The sequence below is a fragment of the Chrysemys picta genome, chromosome 8 (genome assembly GCF_011386835.1).
Source record: "Chrysemys picta bellii isolate R12L10 chromosome 8, ASM1138683v2, whole genome shotgun sequence".
NCBI classification, from domain to species: Eukaryota; Metazoa; Chordata; order Testudines; family Emydidae; genus Chrysemys; species Chrysemys picta.
Window position 1 is genome coordinate 72,362,583 of NC_088798.1, and position 23,583 is coordinate 72,386,165.

General features: G+C 43.9%; 1 protein-coding gene across 37 annotated transcripts in view; it reads right to left on the minus strand.

The window, feature by feature from the left end:
- Positions 1-23,583, minus strand: part of LOC101938858 (protocadherin gamma-C5-like) — a 415,891-nt gene that overhangs the window by 64,498 nt on the left and 327,810 nt on the right. Inside the window, exon 1 of one of the 37 annotated variants that reach the window (XM_065555786.1) lies at positions 20,082-23,578. The exons of 32 other annotated variants lie outside the window; for them this stretch is intronic. In XM_065555786.1, the coding sequence (XP_065411858.1) occupies positions 20,082-22,505 (2,424 nt within the window). In that variant the 5' untranslated portion in view covers positions 22,506-23,578. Of the gene's footprint in view, positions 1-1,870; positions 5,151-6,503; positions 9,097-11,589; positions 14,234-20,081; positions 23,579-23,583 lie in introns of those variants that run through there. 4 more of the 37 variants (XM_065555802.1, XM_065555810.1, XM_065555782.1 and 1 more) reach the window with 4 other exon arrangements.

Here is a 23,583-nt window from a genome sequence, read left to right on the forward strand (position 1 = left end):
AGAACCACACTTGAGACCCCCTTCCAATCTGACATCATTCCATTAATAGTTACTCTTTGATTGCCGTTGCTTAACCAATTATGTATCCACTTAATGATAGTTCAGCCACCCCCACATTTCTCCTGCTTTCTTATCAGAATGTCATGTGGCACTGTGTCAAAAGCCTTGCAAAAGTCCAGGTATATAATGTCCACTGCATTCCCTTTTAACATTTTCATCAAAGCCATCATCACAATTGACTCTAACTGACATGCGTGGCAGAATCAGCAAGCAAGACAAGTCCAGACAGAGCCATGGAGACAAAATTACCCTTTCATCCCCAGATGTGCTCCTCCAGTTCGCAGCTGGAGCACATTGATGGGTATGGCATGGGGGGAAATGTCCACTTCTGCTGCCCTGGGTATGAGGATGAAAAGAGGATTTGAGTCTCCAAGACTGTTGTTAAGCACCTTTCACAAGCACTACAATCTGTTCAAAATTGTAAAAGGTAAATACATTCAAAACCACAGAAACTAAAATTCTAGCTGAAACAGCACCTTGTTTTGCAATACTCAGTGAAGTCAGGAATACATAATATAACACAATATATACAGTATCACAAAGAGGAGAGGGTCAAGAGTCTTAATTTAAGGACACCTGAAGCAAAGGGAATAAATTTAGAAAGTTAATCTCAGGTTGAATATTATGAAAATGCTAATGAGTGTAAGAGAGACAAGGTGGGTGAGGTAATAACTTTTAGTGGATCAACTTCTGTTGGTGACAGAGATAAACTTTCCAGTTTATGTAAGATCCAAAGATCATCTCTCTCACCAACAGAAACTGGTCCAATAAAAGATATTGGGGAGGAGGGATAGCTCAGTGGTTTGAGCATTGGCCTGCTAAAGCCAGGGTTGTGAATTCAATCTTTGAGGGGGCCATTTAGGGACCTGGGGCAAAAATCTGTCTGGGGACTGGTCCTGCTTTGAGCAGGGGGGTGGACTAGATGACCTTCTGAGGTCCCTTCTAATCCTGATATTCTATGATATTACCCTACTCATCTATCTCTCTAATATCCTGGGTACAACATCACTGCATTACAACAATATAGGTATAAGGACATTTGAAATAATCTGCTAAAGTAGATTGTGGAATTACGTCATCTGGAGATGTTCAAGGCTGTCATATGACACATGTAAAATAGGGATGCTTTAGAGAAAATATTGGCACAATACGGGGGAATGGTCTAACCTACTATAGTTCCCTTTGGACTCGAATAATTCCCTGACTTTCCACCACTAGAGACTGAAAGTGTCTGAAGTAGTAGTTGGTCCCATGCAACAAATAAACTCGGACATATTCTTTATCGAAAATACTCAAAATAGTAAAATAATCTATGAAAATGTTTTACATAAAGGACACTGAGAACCTTCCATTTATTCTGAGAAGGGAAACATTCATTTATCCTTAAAGACTAACAGATTTATTTGGGCATAAGCTTTCGTGAGTAAAAACCTCACTTCTTCGGATGCATCCGAAGAAGTGAGGTTTTTACTCACGAAAGCTTATGCCCAAATAAATCTGTTAGTCTTTAAGGTGCCACCAGACTCCTTGTTGTTTTTGTAGATACAGACTAACACGGCTACCCCCTGATACTTGACATTCATTTATCCTATATCATAATGCAGATGATGCTGATCAGAATGAAACTGAAAAGTTTAACAGGATTTCTACTTAACTCTTATAACACGTGTTCATGCGGTAAAACTTAGATCTATTTGCAGTCTACATACTTGCTGCAGAATTACAGGGAAGCACTACCCAGGAAACCTTAGATTACTGGTAGAAATATTCTCTACGTTAGCAAGACTTGCATTTCATGAAGGTGTCTCACCTGTGCCTGGCTGTCAGAGCTCAGGTTTCCCCTGCCAGACTCATTCCCCACGCCAGAATCCTCATCAGAAAGGAGAACGTCGGTCAAGGCCTTTTCGCCCGGTTTGAGAAAGGTGAACTCGTTCTGCCCGGAATCGGCAGCTAAGCACACCTCGTAGGAATAAGGCAACTGCAAGGTCCCATTGCTGTAGTTGCCGGAGAATTTGGGGCCGAGACTAGAATACAGATCCGGATAGTAAGATCCAAAAACGGGGGGAGTTCTAGGTCTCCGACATTTAAAAATTAAAACTGATATCGCTGTAAAAAAGAATAAAAACGAAATCAAAGCTAGAGCTACCACCAAAATAATAGTAAAGCCAGACTGAGATTCCGAGTCACTCGATTGGTCACTGATTTCCGGAAGAGCCTCTTGGAAATTCTCAGCAAACACCAGGTTGAGAGTCACTGTGGCGGAGAGAGGGGGCTGCCCGTTATCCTTCACAAGGATGACCAGCCTGTGCTTCACAGCATCTCTGTCTGCAAAGGCGCGGGCTGTCCGGATCTCCCCGCTGTGCAGCCCCATGCTGAAGAGCGTCGGTTCCGTGGCTTGGAGCAGATGATAGGAGAGCCAGGCATTGTGTCCTGAGTCAGCATCCACCGCCACCACCTTAGTCACCAGAAAACCTGCCTCGGCCGAGCGAGGGATCATCTCGAACAAGGCGGAGTCATCGGCTCCCAGGGAAGGGTACAGGATGCGAGGGGCGTTATCATTCTGATCCAGAATAAACACCCTGACGGTGACATTGCTGCTGAGAGGCGGGGATCCGCCGTCTTGGGCCTTCACTTGCACTTCAAACTCCCGGAATTGCTCGTAGTCGAAGGAGCGCTGCGCATAGATAGCTCCGGTCTGGGAGTTAATGGAGATGTAGGAGGAGAGAGGCAGCTCCTGGAGGTTGCTGCTCAGGATGGAGTAAGTGATTCGGGCGTTCCGGTCCAGATCCCGGTCTGAGGCTTTTACACTGAAAATAGAGGCCCCCGAGGGATTGTTCTCTGGCACATAGGCGATGTAGGAAGGTTTCTCAAAGACAGGGGCGTTGTCATTGATATCCGAGATCTGCAACAGGATGGTTTTCTGGGTGGAGAGGGGGGGGGTGCCTTTGTCTGTGGCGGTGATTGTGATATTGTACTTCGGGGTCCTTTCCCTGTCCAAGGTGTTGTCTGTAAGGAGCTTGTAGTAGTTATTAGAGGAGGATATTATTTTAAACGGCAACTCGTCTTGGAAATGACAAAACACGATCCCGTTGTCTCCAGAATCTTGATCGATTACATTGATCAGAGCTATCACTGTCCCGGGAACTGAGTCTTCGGGAATGGGGCTGGCCAGGGATGCGAGTGTCACCTCCGGGGCATTGTCATTCTCATCAAGAGCCTCGATCTCCACTTTGCAGTGTGTCACTAGTCCGCCGCCATCCTTTGCTTCTACTACCAGGGTGTAGTCACGTGTCTCCTCAAAGTCCAAGGGCTCCTTTACAGTAATTTTCCCGGTTTCTAGGTCCAGGCTGAATTTCTGACGGGCCTTTTCTGGAATGTTGCTGAAGACGTAGCTGATCTGAGCATTTGAACCTTCATCCTTGTCGGTGGCTTTAACCTGAAGCACTAAGGAGCCCGTCGGTGCATTTTCCCTCAGGCTGACTTTGTAGAGCTCCTGTGTGAAGATGGGGGGGTTGTCATTGGCGTCGGTGACATTAATCCATATCTGGGCGGTCCCAGTTCTCTGCGGCTCTCCCCCATCCACAGCCGTGAGGATCAAGTGAAGGCTACGCTGGCTTTCCCGATCCAGGGGTTTCTGCAGCACTAAATCTGCATATTTATTGCCATCCCGGCTCTCTTTGATTTCCAGGATGAAATCCTGATTGGGGCTCAGCTGATAACTCTGCAGAGAATTAATGCCAACGTCAGGATCTTCAGCATTTCCAAGAGCAAACCGAGCCCCTGGCAAACTGGATTCACTGATTTGTAGATCGATGCTGTCTTTTAAGAAAAGCGGGGCATTGTCGTTAATGTCCTGGATCGCGACATTTATGTGGAAAACATTCAAGGGATTTTCCAGCACAGTTTCGAAATTTATGATGCAAAGTTGAGATGTCCCGCATATCTCTTCCCGGTCTATCCTGTCATTCACATAGACGTTGCCACTTTCCCCATTCACACTGAAATATTGCTTTTTAGCTGCAGCGACAACGCGGAGCTTCCGGTCGGGCAGTTCTCTCACACTCAGCCCCAAATCCTTGGCGAGATTCCCCACAAGGGAACCTTTGGCCATTTCCTCAGGAATCGAATAACGAATCTGCTCCGAGACCACCCGGCAGAACAAAGCGAATAGGAAAAGAAACAGCAGCACCTGCCGTGTGACTGCCTGGCCCGGCTCTCTGATTTCCATCCCAGTCTCTGTCAGCTTTACTCTCTCCTCTCTTGCTTTATTTTGATTACGTTAGTTGTTTGGAAATCCCATCAGGCTGAAGTAATCCGCGGTAAGGGAGAGTAAATTGAGCTCCGATTGTCTGCTTAACGGTACGTTGTGCTCTGAGGAGATTCCTTTTCATAGAGAGACGGTGACTGTCTCCCTGCAGTTTCCTCTGCGATCTGCGCTGTATGATGGAGCAATCGCAGCGCAGGAGGCTCCGATGGATCTCCGGCTTCAGCCCTGGCTCCGCATTGGCCAACAGCGGCACTCCGAGTCTCAACGGGAGAACTGCAATAGCAGCGATCTTATCAAGGCGCCGACACAGCTCTAGCGACTATAATGAAAGAATTCCCCCTTGCCAAACACTATTTTCTAAGTCTATAGCATTATAACATTGTCAAATGTGAACAATTGCATCTCCAGTTAACTATGGACTTCATAGTTCTTTTTGGTATGAGTTTATATATACTCAAGTTAAAGTATACTAAACCGCTATTTTATGGGGAATGGAATAATGGAACAGTGGGAAGGGTAACTGTGCACATCTTTATCTACAAAGGACTATTATTGAGAAGAGGAAAGAACGTTCTAACAGTTACAATTGTTTCCACATATGGAATCACAATTCCCACACACCCACATTTCTGTGAGCTCCAACAAATAATAGTTCTGAAAAATTTGACAGAAATGTTTTAATATTGTAAACAGAGAAGAGTACCTCGGTCCAAACTTGTGAGCAAAACAAATTTTGAGTGGTTTACTTTAAGGTCCTTTTTGTCCGCTTAAAAAATTCTGGTTTTCCTGTACAACAAACAAACAAAGAAAGGAAAAAAAAAAAAGAAAACCCTTCCCATTAAACGAACACTGCATATACTTCTAAAAGCTAAGAAAAAGGCCTGTTGCGGTAAATTACAATATATTTCAAAAGTAGGCTCAGTTCTGTCATAGAACCAACCCCAGGAACACAAATGTTACCAGAAGAACGCTTATATGTTCCAAACATGAAACGTTCTGAAACCATGACCATGTTCCTGTAAAATCCCTGTATTCAAAGGCCTTCCCGTGATGCAAAAAATAAATTAAATAATCAAAGATGGCAACATAAAAAAGAACAAAATTATCTATAACTATATAACCACAACCCCAAAGATATTTCAGTCATTCACTTATCTCTGTATTAATGCAAATGGTTTACAAACACATAATGCTTATTTAATAAAAGATCTTAAGAAATTTTAGAATCTATTTTTCCTATGTTAATTAATAAAACTGTAAACGCGTCAGTACAGTATGTCACTATACATCGTAATTTGTTAAGGCTCAAAATTAGGACACAACAACATTATTATTGAGGAAAATGTTAAAAATCTTGATTTAATCTATTCCTCTTTAAAAGCTATGTTGTCCTAGATTAACAGTAATATATTTTCTTGAAAGCTAAATTTCTAACAAAATAATCAGCAATGCAGGCACATGTAATCTTTCCGGTAAAGAACACTATTCCACACAACTGAATAAAGATTGTGTCCTGACAGCTCCGGCTCTACTGTTTTTGCCGCCCCAAACAGCGCGGGGGCAGTCAGTGTGCAGTTAGGGCGACAGCCGCGTTTCTCCGGAGGGGGCAATTCGACCGCAGCTTCTGTCTTCAGCCGAAAAACAGAAGCCGCCGAATTGCTGCTGCAGGCAGCTGAATACAGAAACTGCCGCGGAAACTTGCGTGCAGCCCTAATTGCACATGGACTGCCCCGGCGCTGCTTGGGGCGGCAAAAACACATGGACTGCCGCCCCTTGCAGATTGCCGCCCCAAGCACCTGCTTGGAATGCTGGTGCCTGGAGCCGGCCCTGGTGTAAGGGTGAAAACAAACCTCTATTTCTTAAGAATAAGGGAAGGCTATTAAGATACTTGTTTGTAACACAAACTCCAGAAAATCATTCATTTGACAAACCTAAAAATAGCACGACGTTGGTTTACTAGACAATCGCAAAGAAAATGCCAGGGCCTTCCGGTGACACTGAAAGCACTCAATGGAAATCACTCAGTTTATTCCAGAGAAATACACACACTCTCCCTCCTCCCTCTCTCCAACATACGGACAAATACATTAGTATATTTACTGATTAGCCGTCTAGAAATAAAAAGATACCAACAATTTCAGATAAAAATGATAAAGCTCCAGAGTTATAGGCTCACCTGAAACAAGGTCTGATCTCCGTTATAAGTGTTTAATTCTTCAGTAACTACAGTAGGATTCTTTATCTCACGAGTCTGCTGATTGGTAACAGTATTTGAATGGTTTGATTTGGGAAAGTTCAACTGCCTCTTTCTGGAGTCCGCGGTTAGCGAAACCTCATGTGAGTAGGAGTGAAGAAAAGCTCTGACTCCATCGAGCCCCACAAACTGCGAGGCCGGAACGCCACTGAAAGTCACACTCGAGGAGTCAAACAGCGGCGAGTTTCTCCACCGGCGGAGCCTCAGGGCCAGTAACACTATGATAAAGGTAAAGAACAAGCAGGAAACGGAAGCCACAGCGATCACCAAATATAAGGTGAGGCTGGACTGGGGGTCTACAGGAGCTGCGAGGCTGCTTAAATCGGAGAGGATGTCGGGGATGCTGTCAGCAACCACCACCGTGACAGTGGCCGTGGCAGAGAGAGGGGGCTGCCCGTTGTCCTTCACTAAAACCACCAGACTTTGCTTGAGCGCATCTTTGTCGAGAAAGTAGCGCGCTGTCCTGATCTCGCCGCTGTGGAGTCCCACAGAGAAGAGCCCCGGCTCTGTAGCCTTCAGCAGCTGGTAGGAGAGCCAGGCGTTCTGCCCGGAGTCTGCATCCACCGCCACCACCTTAGTGACCAGGTAACCCGGCTCGGAGGAGCGAGGGGCCAACTCTACTCCCGTGGAGCCATCGGTGGGAAAGGAGGGGTTTAAGATGTGCGGGGTATTGTCATTCTGATCCAGTATAAAGAGAGTGGCGGAGACATTACTGCTGAGAGGTGGGGAACCCCCATCCTGAGCCTGCACTTGGAACCGAATCTCCCGGAACTGTTCGTAATCGAAGGAGCGCAGAGCGTAGAGAGCCCCAGTCTCGGAGTTAATTGAGATGGACGAGGACAAAGGCACTTCGCTTCTGTCTCCTTCAATAATGTAGTAAGTGACTCTGGCATTTTCCCCCCAGTCGGGGTCATTCGCCTTCAGGGAGAAAACGGAGGCTCCTCTCGGGTTATTCTCCGTGACGTAGGCGGTGTAGGATGTTTTATCGAAGAAGGGGGCGTTGTCGTTCGTGTCTAAAATCCGAAGTGGGATCGTGGTGGCTGTAGAAAGAGGAGGAGTCCCATTGTCCGTGGCGGTCACTGTGATGTTGTATGCTGCCACCTGCTCCCTGTCCAGGGCTCGGTCTGTCACCAGACTGTAATAATTATCGAAGGGTTTCTTCAGCTCGAAGGGGAGGTCGCTGGGTATGGAGCACGTGACCTCCCCGTTCTCTCCGGAATCTAGATCTTGTACATCTAAAAGAGCGATCACAGTCCCGATGGGAGAGTCCTCGGGGATCGAGCTGATGAGAGACCTGAGAGCGATTTCCGGAGCGTTGTCATTCACATCGCTAACAACGATTACAATTTTGGATCTGCCAAAAAGGCCTCCCCCGTCATGCGCTTGCACCTCAATTTCATATAAGGATGCTTCCTCAAAATCCAAGTTTCCCACGACTGTTAGTTCTCCCGTGTTCGAATCGAAGCGAAATATTTTGGAAGCTTTGTCTGTGATTTTTTTGAATGAGTATATCACCTGTTTGTTTATTCCTTCGTCCAGATCAGTGGCTTTTACTGTAAGAATTGTGGAACCATCCGGGACATTTTCCAAAACGTTCACTTTATAGACAGGCTCACTAAAAACTGGCGCGTTGTCATTTGCGTCAAGAGCAACGACGCGGATTTGCGCAGTGCCGGATCTGACTGGATCTCCCCCGTCAGTGGCTGTGAGGATTAGATCGTGAACAGCTTGTTCTTCCCGGTCTAGAGACTTTTCCAGCACCAGTTCGGCATATTTAACTCCATCGGTTCCCGTTTGCACATCAAGAGAGAAATGTCTGTTACTGCTGAGTTGATAGCTCTGGAGAGAATTAATGCCCAAATCTGAGTCATAGGCATCACTCAAAGGAAACCGGGATCCCGGTGTTGTTGTCTCGCTGACTTTTAACTCAATTTCTTCTCTCTGGAAGCTGGGAGCATTGTCATTAATATCTGTGATTTCAATTTCAACTCTATAAAGCTTCATTTTATTCTCCATTATAACCTCACAGTTTAACAAACACTCCTCCAGCCCGCCACAGATCTGCTCTCTGTCTATCTTCTCCGTGGTTATTAAATGGCCGCTCTTAAAATTCAAAGCAAAATACTGGGTCCTACCTCTGGAAGCAATGCGGACTGCGCGGTCTGAGAGCTGCTTTACATCCAGCCCCAGATCCTTTGCGACATTCCCCACGAAAGATCCTATCTCCATTTCTTCCGGAATCGAATAGCGAATCTGCCCAGAAGCTGACTCCCAAACGGTAGCCAACATAAAGCAGAACAGGGCTCGCCCTTTGCAGTGCCGCAGAGTTTGAGTTTCTGGCATTCCCATGCTGATACGGAGACGCCGCGTTTGGATTTTATCTTTGGCGGAATGTTTCCGAAAATATGTGTAGTTAAAACCAAAGCAACTTGCAGCGAATATCACCGTTTAATGTTCATACCCGGTGAGTTGAATCTGATCTCTGTGGTTTGTGCTCTGTGTAACAGCGGGGCTGGGCTTTCTGGATCTCTCAAGCGCATTTCTCTTCCTGATTGGTGAACAGCGGCGCTCAGAGTCCCAACCAATAACTGCACGAGCTTCCTGCTGGAGCTTTTAGACTGATAGTTTATTGGAATTTTAATTTGATATTCAACATTCTACCCTAAGTGGTTTCTCCTAGTTAGGGATATATGAGAGCTTGAAATGCTCCCACGTAATGAAGGTGGTCAGGAATCTGGGTTGTTATGCACAAATATGTAGAGATAATGATTTACGTGTTTTAATATGTTTATGCGTGAATTACATGTAAACTGATTTGCCTAGGATTATTATGTCTATATCTATGTTTTTCCATCTGACTGTCCTTGGTGGTGTACTTATGCTCGTTTAGTAAAGTTCTTACTGAGTTGTACATTAGCAACATTAAATATTATATTTTTATATTCAGTTATATTTGGCTGTTCATGTTTGTTACTTTATTCACGTTATTCATTTCTGTCGCAATGGATATATGGTGAGCTCTATCTAACAGAGGATATAAAATTATTTGTATTCCATAAAAAGAACAGGAGTACTTGTGGCACCTTACAGACTAACAAATTTATTAGCGCATAAGCTTTCATGGACTACAGCCCACTTCTTCGGATGCATATAGAATGCATATATAATGCATCCGAAGAAGTGGGCTGTAGTCCACGAAAGCTTATGCGCTAATAAATTTGTTAGTCTCTAAGGTGCCACAAGTACTCCTGTTCTTTTTGCGGATACAGACTAACACGGCTGCTACTCTGAAACCTTTGTATTCCATATATTTTCCAGTTTTCACTCTTAGTTATTTAATACCTAGTAAATAGGGAGGCTATTGGCTTCCCAGAAAACTCTAACACAAGAAGAAGATATGTAACTACAATTCACTAACTGAAAATACAAAAGTACATTTATTTGTGTATGTATATACACACCACACATACATACACACACACACATACATACATACACACACAGACTTTTATATATATATATATATACCACATGTGCTGTAGAAATGTCAATGTGATAAACTAAAAAGCCACGTGAAAAATAAAATCACAGGATCCTTCATCCTTCGTTTATCAGCACGGTTGAGCACTTCAACTGCATTTTGCCCACAAAGTCCCCTCTTCCTGGACAACATTCCAGACCTCTGAGCAGCTTCAAATATCCCCATCACTAAAACATCAACCAGCCGAGGGAAATTCCCCTCCCCGCAAATGAGGAATATGCCACTCCTCGCTACTCCTAAAAACAATCGTTCTGGGCCCAGGCCCTTGACAGTCAATATTTACCACACCCCCGTGACAATTCTCATTGTCGAAATCTCGCCATGGGAGATGTAGACTCAGGGTCTCTGGGCAGAACACATACATCTTTCCAATGTAACCCAGCACTTGCTTCTAGTTCTGGAAAATGCGTCTGGAAAGTTTTAAAATATTATGTATTTCTGTATATCAAGACTTATAAAGCACATTTTAAGAAACTCGATGGCTCCCTATTATCCCAGAGCATTTGGAATCATGGGAATTAAAGCAACCTGGCCTGATAGGTGTAGGTATAGGGGGGAAAGGCCCAATGACCATTTTTAGACTTTCCAAAACATTTGAAAAACAGTCTTGCTCTGCGGGATGTATGGCCATGTACAGAATATAGGATAGTAGGGCAAAAAAGATTTATCATTACTCGTCTGGGAGGAGCGGAAAAATTCACTCATGGCTTTGCCACAGGTGAGTAATGAAGCCATCACAAATCCGTATAACTGAAAGCGTTTATATCAAACCCGAAAACCAGGCTATATAAGCGACATAAAGCAGAGTCCTCCAAGGGTACTGGAGGAGTAAAAAGGGTATCTTTATATATTTGTGATTATATCATCTGTCCAAGATATTGTAGAACATTAATCAAAGAAGACTTCTGCAAAATAAGTTGTATGTAGAGGGGTTATTTAAAAAAATGTATGCATTAAAATGGATTGAAACATTTGCTCTGTAAAGATATATCTTTTACCTGAGGTATCTACATATTTATTGAGAATGAAGTTATTATAAGGAAATGTTTTGAATGAGAGGAAGGATGCTCACTCTTAAAAGAAAAAATATAGGTTGTAGTTAAAACAGCGGATTGGGATTTAGGAGTCTTGAGTTTGATTCCGAATTCTGTTACGGACTTCTTTTGTGATCAACAGGAGGTCTACTTTTACTTAAACTCATCTGTAAAATGGGGGTAGTCTTTCTCTAGGTTCCAAGAATGTCATGAGAACAAATTCATACATGTTTGTGATACGCCTAGATGCCACATGAGGAACTATAGGTAGAAGCCTTAAAAACAAACAAACATACCCAAAACAAAACAACTGCCCCCCCCCAACACCTATTTCACAATGTGTTCCTATAGTAGAAGACGCCTGGTTTTCATTTACAATTATTCATTCAAAGATGGACAGGAAAATATATAATGCATGAAAACGGAAGCTCACCTCCACAACAGTCTCTGTCTCAGCTTTTAAGTTGCTAGATCCATCGCACATAAATACCGTCCCTGAGCTGTCACTGCACAGAATATTCTCGTTAGTCTGCACAATAGGCTGCGCGAAAGTGAATTCATTTTTTCGGGCGTCTGAGGACAAACACAGCTGGTAGGAATAAGGCAAAGTCCCATCTTCATAGTTTGGTGGGAACATAGAGCCGGTCTTGGAATAAGGGTCAGGGCCAAAACACTGAAGTAATTTGGGTTTCCTTGACTTTCTCAATTTCATCACAATGGCCAGTGTCACAGTGAGGAGAAACAAAAATGAGATCAAAGCTAGAGCTACCACCAATATAATAGTAAAGCCAGACTGAGATTCCGAGTCACCCGATTGGTCGCTCATTTCCGGAAGAGCCTCTTGGAAGTTCTCAGCAAACACCAGGTTGAGAGTCACTGTGGCTGACAGAGGCGGCTGCCCGTTATCCTTCACAAGGATGACCAGCCTGTGCTTCACAGCATCGCTGTCCGCAAAGGCGCGGGCTGTCCGGATCTCCCCGCTGTGCAGCCCCATGCTGAAGAGCGTCGGTTCCGTGGCTTGGAGCAGATGGTAGGAGAGCCAGGCATTGTGTCCTGAGTCACCATCCACCGCCACCACCTTAGTCACCAGATAACCTGCCTCGGCCGAGCGAGGGACCATCTCGAACAAGGCGGAGCCATCGGCTCCCAGGGAAGGGTACAGGATGCGAGGGGCGTTATCATTCTGATCCAGAATAAACACCCTGACGGTGACATTGCTGCTAAGAGGCGGGGATCCGCCGTCTTTGGCCTTCACTTGCACTTCAAACTCCCGGAATTGCTCGTAGTCGAAGGAGCGCTGCGCATAGATAGCTCCGGTCTGGGAGTTAATGGAGATGTAGGAGGAGAGAGGCAGCTCCTGGAGGTTGCTGCTCAGGATGGAGTAAGTGACTCGGGCGTTCCGATCCAGATCCCGGTCTGAGGCTTCTACACTAAAAATAGAGGCCCCCGAGGGATTGTTCTCTGACACATAGGCGGTGTAGGAAGGTTTCTCAAAGACAGGGGCGTTGTCATTGATATCGGAGATTTGCAACAAGATGGTTTTCTGGGTGGAGAGGATGGGAGAGCCTTTGTCTGTGGCTGTGATTGTGATATTGTATTCCGGAGTCCTTTCTCTGTCCAGGGTGCTGTCTGTGAGGAGCTTGTAGTAATTATTGGAAGACGATATAATTTTAAACGGTAAATCTTCTTGTAAACGACAGGAGACCTTCCCGTTTTCTCCGTCATCTCGGTCTCGAACTTTGATCAGAGCTATCACTGTCCCGGACACTGAGTTTTCGGGAATGCGGCTGGCCAGGGATGCGAGTGTCACCTCCGGGGCATTGTCATTCTCATCAAGAACGTCGATCTCCACTTTGCAGTGTATCACTAGTCCGCCGCCATCCTTTGCTTCTACTATCAGGGTGTAGTCACGTGTCTCTTCAAAGTCCAAGGGCTCCTTTACTGTAATTTCCCCGGTTTCTGGGTCCAGACTCAATTTCTGACGGGCTTTTTCTGGAATGTTGCTGAAGACGTAGCTGATCTGAGCATTTGAACCTTCATCCTTGTCGGTGGCTTTAACCTGAAGCACTAAGGAGCCCGTCGGTGCATTTTCCCTCAGGCTGACTTTGTAGAGCTCCTGTGTGAAGATGGGGGGGTTGTCATTGGCGTCGGTGACATTAATCCATATCTGGGCGGTCCCAGTTCTCTGCGGCTCTCCCCCATCCACAGCCGTGAGGATCAAGTGAAGGCTGCGCTGGCTTTCCCGATCCAGGGGTTTCTGCAGCACTAAATCTGCATATTTATTTCCATCCCGGCTCTCTTTGACTTCCAGGATGAAATCCTGATTGGGGCTCAACTGATAACTCTGCAGAGAGTTCATCCCAACGTCAGGATCTTCAGCATTTCCCAGGAGAAAACGGGCACCTGGTAAAGTAGATTCAATAATCTCTAGTTCGATATTATCTTTTAAAAATCGCGGGGCATTATCGTTAATGTCCTGGATCGCGATATTTATGTGGAAAACATTCAAGGGATTTTCCAGCACAGTTTCGAAATTTATGAGGCAGAGTTGAGATATCCCGCATATCTCTTCCCGGTCTATCCTGTCATTCACATAGACGTTGCCATTTTCTTCATTCACACTGAAGTATTGCTTTTCCGAACTGACACGGAGCTTCCTATTCGGCAGTTCTCTCACACTCAGTCCTAAATCCTTGGCGAGATTCCCCACAAGGGAACCTTTGGCCATTTCCTCCGGAATCGAATAACGAATCTGCTCCGAGACCGCCCGGCAGAACAAAGACAATAAGAAGGGAAACAACAGTACCTGCCGTGTGACTGCCCGGCCCGGCTCTTTGTGCCTGGTATCCATCCTCATCCCTGTCAGTATTACCCTCTTCTTGCTGTCTCTCCCCTTCTTTTTTTAACCAGATCAGGTAATGAAAAACCTCATCAGGCTGATATAATCCGCGGTAAAAAACAGTAATTGGAGTCCGGATTGTTTAACTGTTCAGAGCGCTGTAAGGGGGTGTTTATTTTTTTCAGCAAAGCATGCGTGGAGTCTCCTTGCTCTGCTTTCTCTCCCATCCGCGCTGTGTGCCGGAGCAATCGCACTGCAGGAGGCTCCGGTGGATCTCCGACTCCAGCCCTGGCTCCGCATTGGCCAACAGCGGCACTCCGAGTCTCAACGGGAGAACTGCAATAGCAGCGATCTTATCAAGGCGCCGGTGCAGCTGTAGTGATTATTGTGGATTATTCTGTATAGCTAAAAGTCATATTGTAATTGTAAAGAAGAGAATGAAACCATTATCAAGTACAAAAATATGAATCTCTGTATAGAAACGTAGATGTCAACTCGACATGCTTTTTGTGTATGTATGTGTGCACCTATCGGTCTGTGAATATTGTAAGCCTAATCCTTCTTTAACTTTTCTTTCACGTTGTTAGTATGTATATATGCGTGCGCGCGTGCGCGCACTCATATGTCATAAATAGGTAAAAGAGCTTTTCAGCATTTACAATGACTTCGTTTAAATAATCATATCCCCTGCGAACACACACATGGGTGAGATCCAGATAAGGATAGTTCTATCGAGTTTGACAAAAAGCAATAGAAACCTAGAATGACAAGAGCCGTTGTGGGTTCTAAACCGCTGCCTAAACTTTTAAATAGAACCATTTTTAGAGTTTAGAGCCTTTAGTTTGTCTTTTTCTTTCAAAGTAATCTGCCTCCTCAGAAGAGAGTGTTTCTAAAATAACTAAGAAAAGTTTCTATTCTCCTACACTTTACTGTAATTATACAGTAGGCCATATTCTCCGATAGAACCTCACTAAAGAACGTAGTAAAAAGTTCCCAGAAGCTCTCTCGGGTTTACAAAATATAGGGCATCTCAGAAAAGGCAAAAATGTTTCGCTTAAACCTCTGTATTCAAAAGTTTTCTTAGGATGTAAAGCTAAAGTAAGTCTGTCAAATATTCCTACACCAATGAGACCTAAATCTAGCTACAATTACATGCCTACTAGACTGAAGAAATTTAAATAGCCATTTGATCACTATTAATACATTTACTATGGAAACATATAATTTGTCTTAGCTAAACGTTACTAAGATGTTTTAGAATCTAATTTCTAATGCTAACAATGCCACGAAAAACACATTAGTATAATCTGTCATACATATTTATCAATCTGTCAAGGCTCAAATTTAGGACAAAAGAAAATTACTATTGTAGGAAACTTAAAATGATGTCAAAACTGTCTCTTCATCATAAATATATATTTACATAATCTAATGTAATTTTTATGAATTTTCAACGTCTATGTCTTTCAGTCATGAAAGTTTGCAAAAACCCTGTTTGGACTGAAATAAACTGGGTTGCAGAATAACATTGTACAGACCTCCTCTGTTATAAAATATTCATTTTACTTTGCACTAAAAATGTATAGAAATCAATGTTTCCAAAAATATACACGAATTTCCACTTGTTTGTAATATTTCAGGCAATTAAAACTCTCCAGTCTCTCTGATTAAATAAACTACTAGGTTTGCAACAAACGTATATTTCATAGGAATTGGTAAAAGGGAATTAGGAGATCTCCTTTCTATGGAACAATAATGGACTTAGATGTATCTATCGACCAAATGTTCAGTTGACTAGTGTGACGTTGGCAGACCAGGTGTCAGCTAATGCCAGAGCCCCAGGCCAATTCACTTGTGTATTAGTATAGATCAATGTAATTGTTAAATGTATAAGGGTGTATTTGGAATTTAAACTTCTTGAAAACTAGTGGGATGTTATTTGCATTGTTTTCTTTTATATGTATCCCACTGTAGTAGCAAACATTACATTGTGGATACCCCTGTAACTAAATAACCCATCAAATGAGCCATCAAACAAGCAAGAATCCTTGTGAAATGCAAATGAAGAACTGTAACAAAAAACCTGCTAATATCAAAGCAAGTGGTCATTGTGTGTGAGGATCAGAGGTCAAAGACTCAAAATGGATTCCTCACTCTCCCTCATCAAAGGAAAAGCCCACATGTGTAGTGACACTGTCAACTTGTTTTCTGTGAGAAGAAGCTCTAAGTATGGATTCAAGGAAAGAGCTTTCATGTCTGGACTGTTTGGACTCTTAGAGGGAAGTGTACCAGATGCAAAGCAGAGATCCCCAGATACAATCTAGGAACCCTGAAAAGACTTTGGGAAAACTGGCAGTTTAGTACATCACTGCCACCTAGGGTGACCAGATGTCCCGATAAAATCGGGACTGTCCCAATATCGAGCAGTTTGTCCTGCGTCCCGACCGAAGTACGGTCGGGACGCCATTTGTCCCAATATTTTGTTTTGGGTGGTTTGTTTTTTTTTCTTGTTGGTTAGGCAGCGGTGACAGGCGGGGGGAGCGCCTTTTCAATTGTTACACTCACCCAGGTCTCGGCGGCACTTTGGCGGTGGGTCTTTCAGTCGCCAACGGTCTTTGGCGGCATTTCGGCGGTGGGTACTTCCTTCTTTGGTGGCAAGCTTTATTACCCGCCGCCGAAATGCCGCCGAAGACCGTCAGCGACTGAAGGACCCTCCGCCTAAGTGCCGCCGAAGACTCGGACGGGTGAGTGTAACAATTGAAAAGGCGCTTCCCCTGCGGCGGTCCTGATATTTTTGAATTCTCATCTGGTCACCCTACTGCCACCATTTGGAGTTCCAAATAGTGACTCACTTGTAGATATATTTTATCTGTTTTAACTGCTTAATAACTCTTATTTCCTTTTCTTAGCTAATAAACCTTTAGCTCGTTTACTACAGAATTGGCTGCTAGCACTATCTTTGGTGTAAAATCTAGAGTACCAATTGATGTGAAGTAAGTAACTTGTCTCCTGGGACTGGGAGCAACCTGATGTAGTGTGATTTTTGGTTTCATTTGATTTGTGATTTTATCACAAAGTCCAGTATATATATATATTCCAATAATGCAAACATTTAAAATATAAAATCACACATATAGGACACACGCATACTAGTAACGTCAATGTGATCAATTGCTGAGACATATGGTGAGGAAAATCACATGATACTACAGCTTGTCATATACTTTTGAACACTCTGACCACTAATACACCTATTCCATGGCAAAAACATCTAATATTATCAACATTTGAGAAGCTAACACAAAATCGCTATTTTAAAAGTACCAACGAAACAAGTACATGTTTCCCTTTTCCCCTCCAAAGTGGTATATGACCTTTCTCACATAAAAAAATTAAAGAAATAAAATACAATAAAAACACTGGCCCCTGGGCCCATAGTAGTCAATAGCCAGTGAGACTAGGAAGAGTCTACTTCTTGCAGGCTAGAAATAGAAGCACTGTATGTTGCTGTTGAAAAGGAGTTATAGCATTCCAGTGGTACCCAGTGTTTTTCTCCGAAACCAGTACTTGCTTCTATCTTGGGAAAGTGTAGAAAAACTGGTTCTTAAAAACATTACTCATACCATGGCCAGTAGGCCTCAACTGAACACTGATAAATGCTTAGCTGTAAACCAGTCTGGCTCACCTTTGTATTAGTATTGTTAAAACAGGTATTAGATTTATAAAAATGTGTTTAGTGTTTAGACTTTATTAAATGCTTGTAAATTGCTGCATGCATTAATCTCACTTATAATCTCTGTACCCCATGTTATAAAGTAATATTAAAGTGTTTGCCCTGTAACTGTATAAGTGCTTGCTCTGAAACTGTAAACCCACACAGTCAGGAGAGAAGCAAGTGTGAAATACTAGTTTACCAGAGGAGATGTTAGCGCCTTCCCAACAAAAGAAGGCCTATAAACACCAGATAAACCACTGTGGAACATCAGAGGACAAAAGACTTTGTTGATTTGTTGCTCCTCCCTCACAGTCACTAAGAGCAGACATGCATGTGGACTCCTCCAATCAGTTTGAACTCTGGGGGAAGGGCATAAAGACCTCTGACAAGAAGAAACTGAATCTCTTTGCAGCTTGGACTTTGGGAGGGCAAGATTTCTAAGAATAAGCAAGGGATCCACAGCTGCTTAGCCAAGGTTAGCCCTAAAGGACATATAGAGCTTCCATATTAGAGCAGCTTCTATCACCTTATGAAACCTAAGACTGTAACTCATTTGTCAGTGCATGTTTATTTGCTTTAATCTTGTAAATAACTCTCTAATTTCTTTTTCTTAATAAAATTTAATAAATCTGTTTAATAAATCTTTAGTTAATTTATTGTAGGCCTGACTACAAGTGCTGTCTGCAGTGTAAGGATCCAAGGTGCCATTGACCTGGGGTAAGTGATTGGTCCTTTGGGACTGGGAGTAACTGAATATTGTTATGATTTTTGGGATAAGGGACTATCTATCAGAGAGGTAAGCTTACCTAGGTAGCAAGACAGACTAGAGTACCCCTGGGGACTGTCTGTGACTCCATGTTCAGACTGTAATAATGCTTGAGGAGCTTACACTTGTTATTTGGTTGGTGAAATCTAATATAGAACTCACAAGCAGTTAGGAGTTTTTGCCCTGCATCTTAACAGCCTGTCCTGTGGTTGGTACTCAGGCCTTTGAGCCACTCCAGACTGCTTAAAAATTATACATTCACTTTTATATACAAAGACTTTTAAATGCATCATTTAAAGGTTAAACGGGTCTGGCTTCACACCCTTACTGAACAGTTGGACTCAAGGTAACTAAGGAAACCTAACTTGAACGGGCAGTTACAAAGAAAAAAAGTCCTGTTAATGTTTTTAAAACTCTGTACATTACTTGTAAAACAAATGTCCCCCTTGTAAGATATAGACATAGACAGATTACAGGAAGAAGTGTAACGGTTTTATCATAATTTCATTTGAATGACCCGCATAACGCTCTAATAGCTTTGCCACTGTTGAATGATTCAGCCACCACAAACTTATGCCAATAAAACTTTTATATCACACCACAAAATCATGTTACATAAGGAACACCTAAGGGGTGGGTCATCAGTGGAACAATAGAATCTTTATATGTTTGTGTCTATATTAACTAATCAGGTTCCTATCACACTCTTAGCAAAAATTGCTGCAAGAGAAGCAGTTTAATCGGTTTTTTTACATCTTTATCTTACAGTTGTTCCCATTGTGCGTCAGCTCCTCCCCAGTAAAATAGGTAAAATAAAGCTACTCTAAAATGCAGGACAATTGTGGAAACAACTAATTAGTGTTTCAGGGAGGCCAATTGTGTGCACCACAGAACAGTCTAAAAACCACTACGGTTCAATTTCACAATGACCTCCTACACTTCTTAAAGATGAAAAGAGTTACTTTAAAATCTTCAAACAAAGATGAATATGAAATTATAAATTCACCAGCTCACCTCCGCAGCAGGCTGCGTCTCTCAGCATGTAAACTACTAGATCCATTGCCCATAAATACCATTCCAGAACTTTCACCGCACAAAATATTATCTGTTACCTGGACATTTGGTTTCAGGAAAGTGAGATCATTCTTCCTGGCATCTGAGGATAAACAGCTGGTAGGAATAAGCTATCGGCTCAGAGGGAAGGGTACAGGATACAAGGAGTGTTATCACTCTGATCCAGAATAAACACCCTGACGGTGACCCTACTGAGAGGCGGGGACCCGCCATCTTGGGCCTTCAGTTGCATTTCAAGCTACCAGAATTACTCATAGTCGAAGCAGCGCTCCACATAGGATTTGAGTTTTATCTTGTGCTCAATCGCAGAATTCATCTCTGATATGAACAGGTCATTTATCCCCATTGTGGTGAGCCTTATCCTTAAAATGGGGATAACTTTCGCTGTCATGCACCTGAGAACAAATTCTGAGACCGCAAATACTATGGCAATGGCGCAAAAGAAAAGCCTAAACACATTAAGGCAATATTTCACAATGACTGCGTACTCTCTATAAAGAGAGCACATGAGGCATCAAAACAGAAACTCACCTCCCCAGCAGTCTCCGTCCCACCATGTAAGCTGCTAGCTCCATTGCCCATAAACACCGTCCCTGAGCTGTCACTGCACAGAATATTCCCGTCCATCTGCACATTCGATTTCAGGAAAGTGAAATCATTCTTCCTGGCGTCTGAGGACAAACACAGCTGGTAGGAATAAGGCAAAGTCCCATCTTCATAGTTGGGTGGGAACATAGAGCCGGTCTTAGAATAAGGCTCAGGACCAAAACACTGAAGTAATTTGGGTTTGCTTGACGTCCTCAGTTTCATAACAATGGCCAGTATCACTGTCAAGAGGAACAAAAATGAGATCAAGGCTAAAGCCAGCACCAAATACAACTGTAAATCAGACTGAGGTGCCGAGTCACCCGATTGGTCGCTCATTTCCGGAAGAGCCTCTTGGAAGTTCTCAGCAAACACCAGGTTGAGAGTCACTGTGGCGGAGAGAGGGGGCTGCCCGTTATCCTTCACCAGGGTGACCAGCCTGTGCTTCACAGCATCTCTCTCCGCAAAGGCGCGGGCTGTCCGGATCTCCCCGCTGTGCAGCCCCATGCTGAAGAACGTCGGTTCCGTGACCTGGAGCAGATGGTAGGAGAGCCAGGCATTGTGTCCTGAGTCAGCATCCACCGCCACCACCTTAGTCACCAGATAACCTGCCTCGGCCGAGCGAGGGACCATCTCGAACAAGGCGGAGCCATCGGCTCCCAGGGAAGGGTACAGGATGCGAGGGGCGTTATCATTCTGATCCAGAATAAACACCCTGACGGTGACATTGCTGCTAAGAGGCGGGGATCCGCCGTCTTGGGCCTTCACTTGCACTTCAAACTCCCGGAATTGCTCGTAGTCGAAGGAGCGCTGCGCATAGATCGCTCCGGTCTGGGAGTTAATGGAGATGTAGGAGGAGAGGGGCAGCTCCTGGAGGTTGCTGCTCAGGATGGAGTAAGTGAGTCGGGAGTTCCGGTCCAGATCGCGGTCTGAGGCTGTTACACTGAAAATAGAGGCCCCCGAGGGATTGTTCTCTGGCACATAGGCGGTGTAGGAAGGTTTCTCAAAGACAGGGGCGTTGTCATTGATATCCGAGATCTGCAACAGGATGGTTTTCTGGGTGGAGAGGGGGGGAGAGCCGTTGTCTGTGGCGGTGATTGTGATATTGTACTCCGGGGTCCTTTCCCTGTCCAGGGTGCTGTCTGTGAGGAGCTTGTAGTAATTATTAGAAGACGACATTGTAGTAAACGGAAAATCATCCAGTAAATGGCATGAGACCTCTCCATTATCTCCAAAATCTAGATCATTAACACTGATCAGAGCTATCACTGTCCCAGGTACTGAATCTTCTGGGACAGGACTGGACACGGATGTGAATGTCACTTCGGGGGCATTGTCGTTCTCATCAATAACTTCTATTTCCACTTTGCAGTGTGTCACTAGTCCGCCTCCATCCTTTGCTTCTACTGCCATGGTATAGTCACGTGTCTCTTCAAAGTCCAAGGGCTCCTTTACTGTGATTTTTCCATTTTCTGAGTCCAGGCTGAATTTTTGAAGAGTCTTTTCTGATACCTTGTTAATAATGTAGCTGATCTGAGCATTTGAACCTTCATCGTTGTCGGTGGCTTTAACCTGAAGCACTAAGGAGCCCGTCGGTGCATTTTCCCTCAGGCTGACTTTGTAGAGCTCCTGTGTGAAGATGGGGGGGTTGTCATTGGCGTCGGTGACATTAATCCATATCTGGGCGGTCCCAGTTCTCTGCGGCTCTCCCCCATCCACAGCCGTGAGGATCAAGTGAAGGCTGCTCTGGCTTTCCCGGTCCAGTGATTTTTGCAGCACTAAATCTGCATATTTATTTCCATCCCGGCTCTCTTTGACTTCCAGGGTGAAATACTGATTGGGACCCAGCTGATAACTCTGCAGAGAGTTCATCCCAACGTCAGGATCTTCAGCATATTCAAGGAGAAATCGAGCCCCTGGCAAACTGGATTCACTGATTTGTAGATCGATGCTGTCTTTTAAGAAAAGCGGGGCATTATCGTTAATGTCCTGGATCGCGACATTTATATGGAAAACATTCAAGGGATTTTCCAGCACAGTTTCGAAATTTATGAGGCAGAGTTGAGATGTCCCGCATATCTCTTCCCGGTCTATCCTGTCATTCACATAGACGTTGCCACTTTCCCCATTCACGCTGAAGTATTGTTTTTTAGCTCCAGAGACAACACGGAGTTTCCGGTTGGGCAGTTCTCTCACACTCAGCCCCAAATCCATGGCGAGATTCCCCACAAGGGAACCTTGGGCCATTTCCTCCGGAATCGAATAACGAATCTGCTCCGAGACCGCACGGCAGAACAAAGACAAGAAAAAGGGAAACAGCAGTACTTGCCGTGTCACTGCGCAGCCCGGCTCTCTATGCCTGATTTCCATCCCAGTGCCCGTCAGAATTCCTCTCTTCTTCCTGTTTCTTTTTCTTTGTTTTCATTAAATTAGAAAGGATGGAATCAGCGGTAACGTATCGCAGCCAGAGCCCAGATTGCCTGTTGATTATATGTACAGAGAGCTCTGAGGATGTTCCCCTTTCTCAGGCAGAGTGTGAAGGTTTCTTTGCTATGCTCTATCCGATCTGCACTGTGTGACGGAGCAATCGCACTGCAGGACGCTCGGATGGATCTCCGGCTCCAGCCCTGGCTCCGCATTGGCCAACAGCGGCACTCCGAGTCTCAACGGGAGAACTGCAATAGCAGCGATCTTATTCAGGTGCTGGTACAGGTCAAGTGACTATCATGGGAGGTTTTCTTTTCTGCTTACTATGTATTCTATATGTACAGCATTTAAAATGATTGTCCCTAATTGTAAACAAGTGAATCACAGAATAGATGTAAACAATAAATAAATAAATAATAAATAAAAATAGCCGTAAATGCTATTTGCATATGCACACGCATATCTATCCATCTGTGGATAGTGCCAGGCCTTAGTTTTCTGTGCCATATGTATGCAGGTGATGGGTCTGATTCTTTAATTATATTTTTGTATGTATGTGTGTATGTATATATGAATATGAATAATGACAAGAACTTTCCAACATTTATAACAATTTCTATTTAAAGAATCACATCTACCACATACCTGAAATACACCCAAAGATACTTACCTATTGTTGGACACAAGACAATATTTTTAATACGAGAATGACATGAGCGGCCGCAGGCTCTAAACCTCAAAGAAAACTTCGGAGCGAAACAATGCTCTTACACTTGGAGCCTTATTGTCCTTTTTAGATTCATTTTTTTCTTCAAAAAAATCTGCCCACTCACAGAAAGTATTTCTAAATCAACTAAGGAAAGGTTCCAGTCTCATAAACTGAACTGTAAGTACCCACTAGACAAAGTTCTCCTATAGAACTGCCCTAAGGAAACACAGTAAAAGGTTGCCAGTCATACCCTCACGTGTCTCAAATTTCAAGCATCTCTCGAAGCCGTGTGCTCAAAATCTATCCTATGAT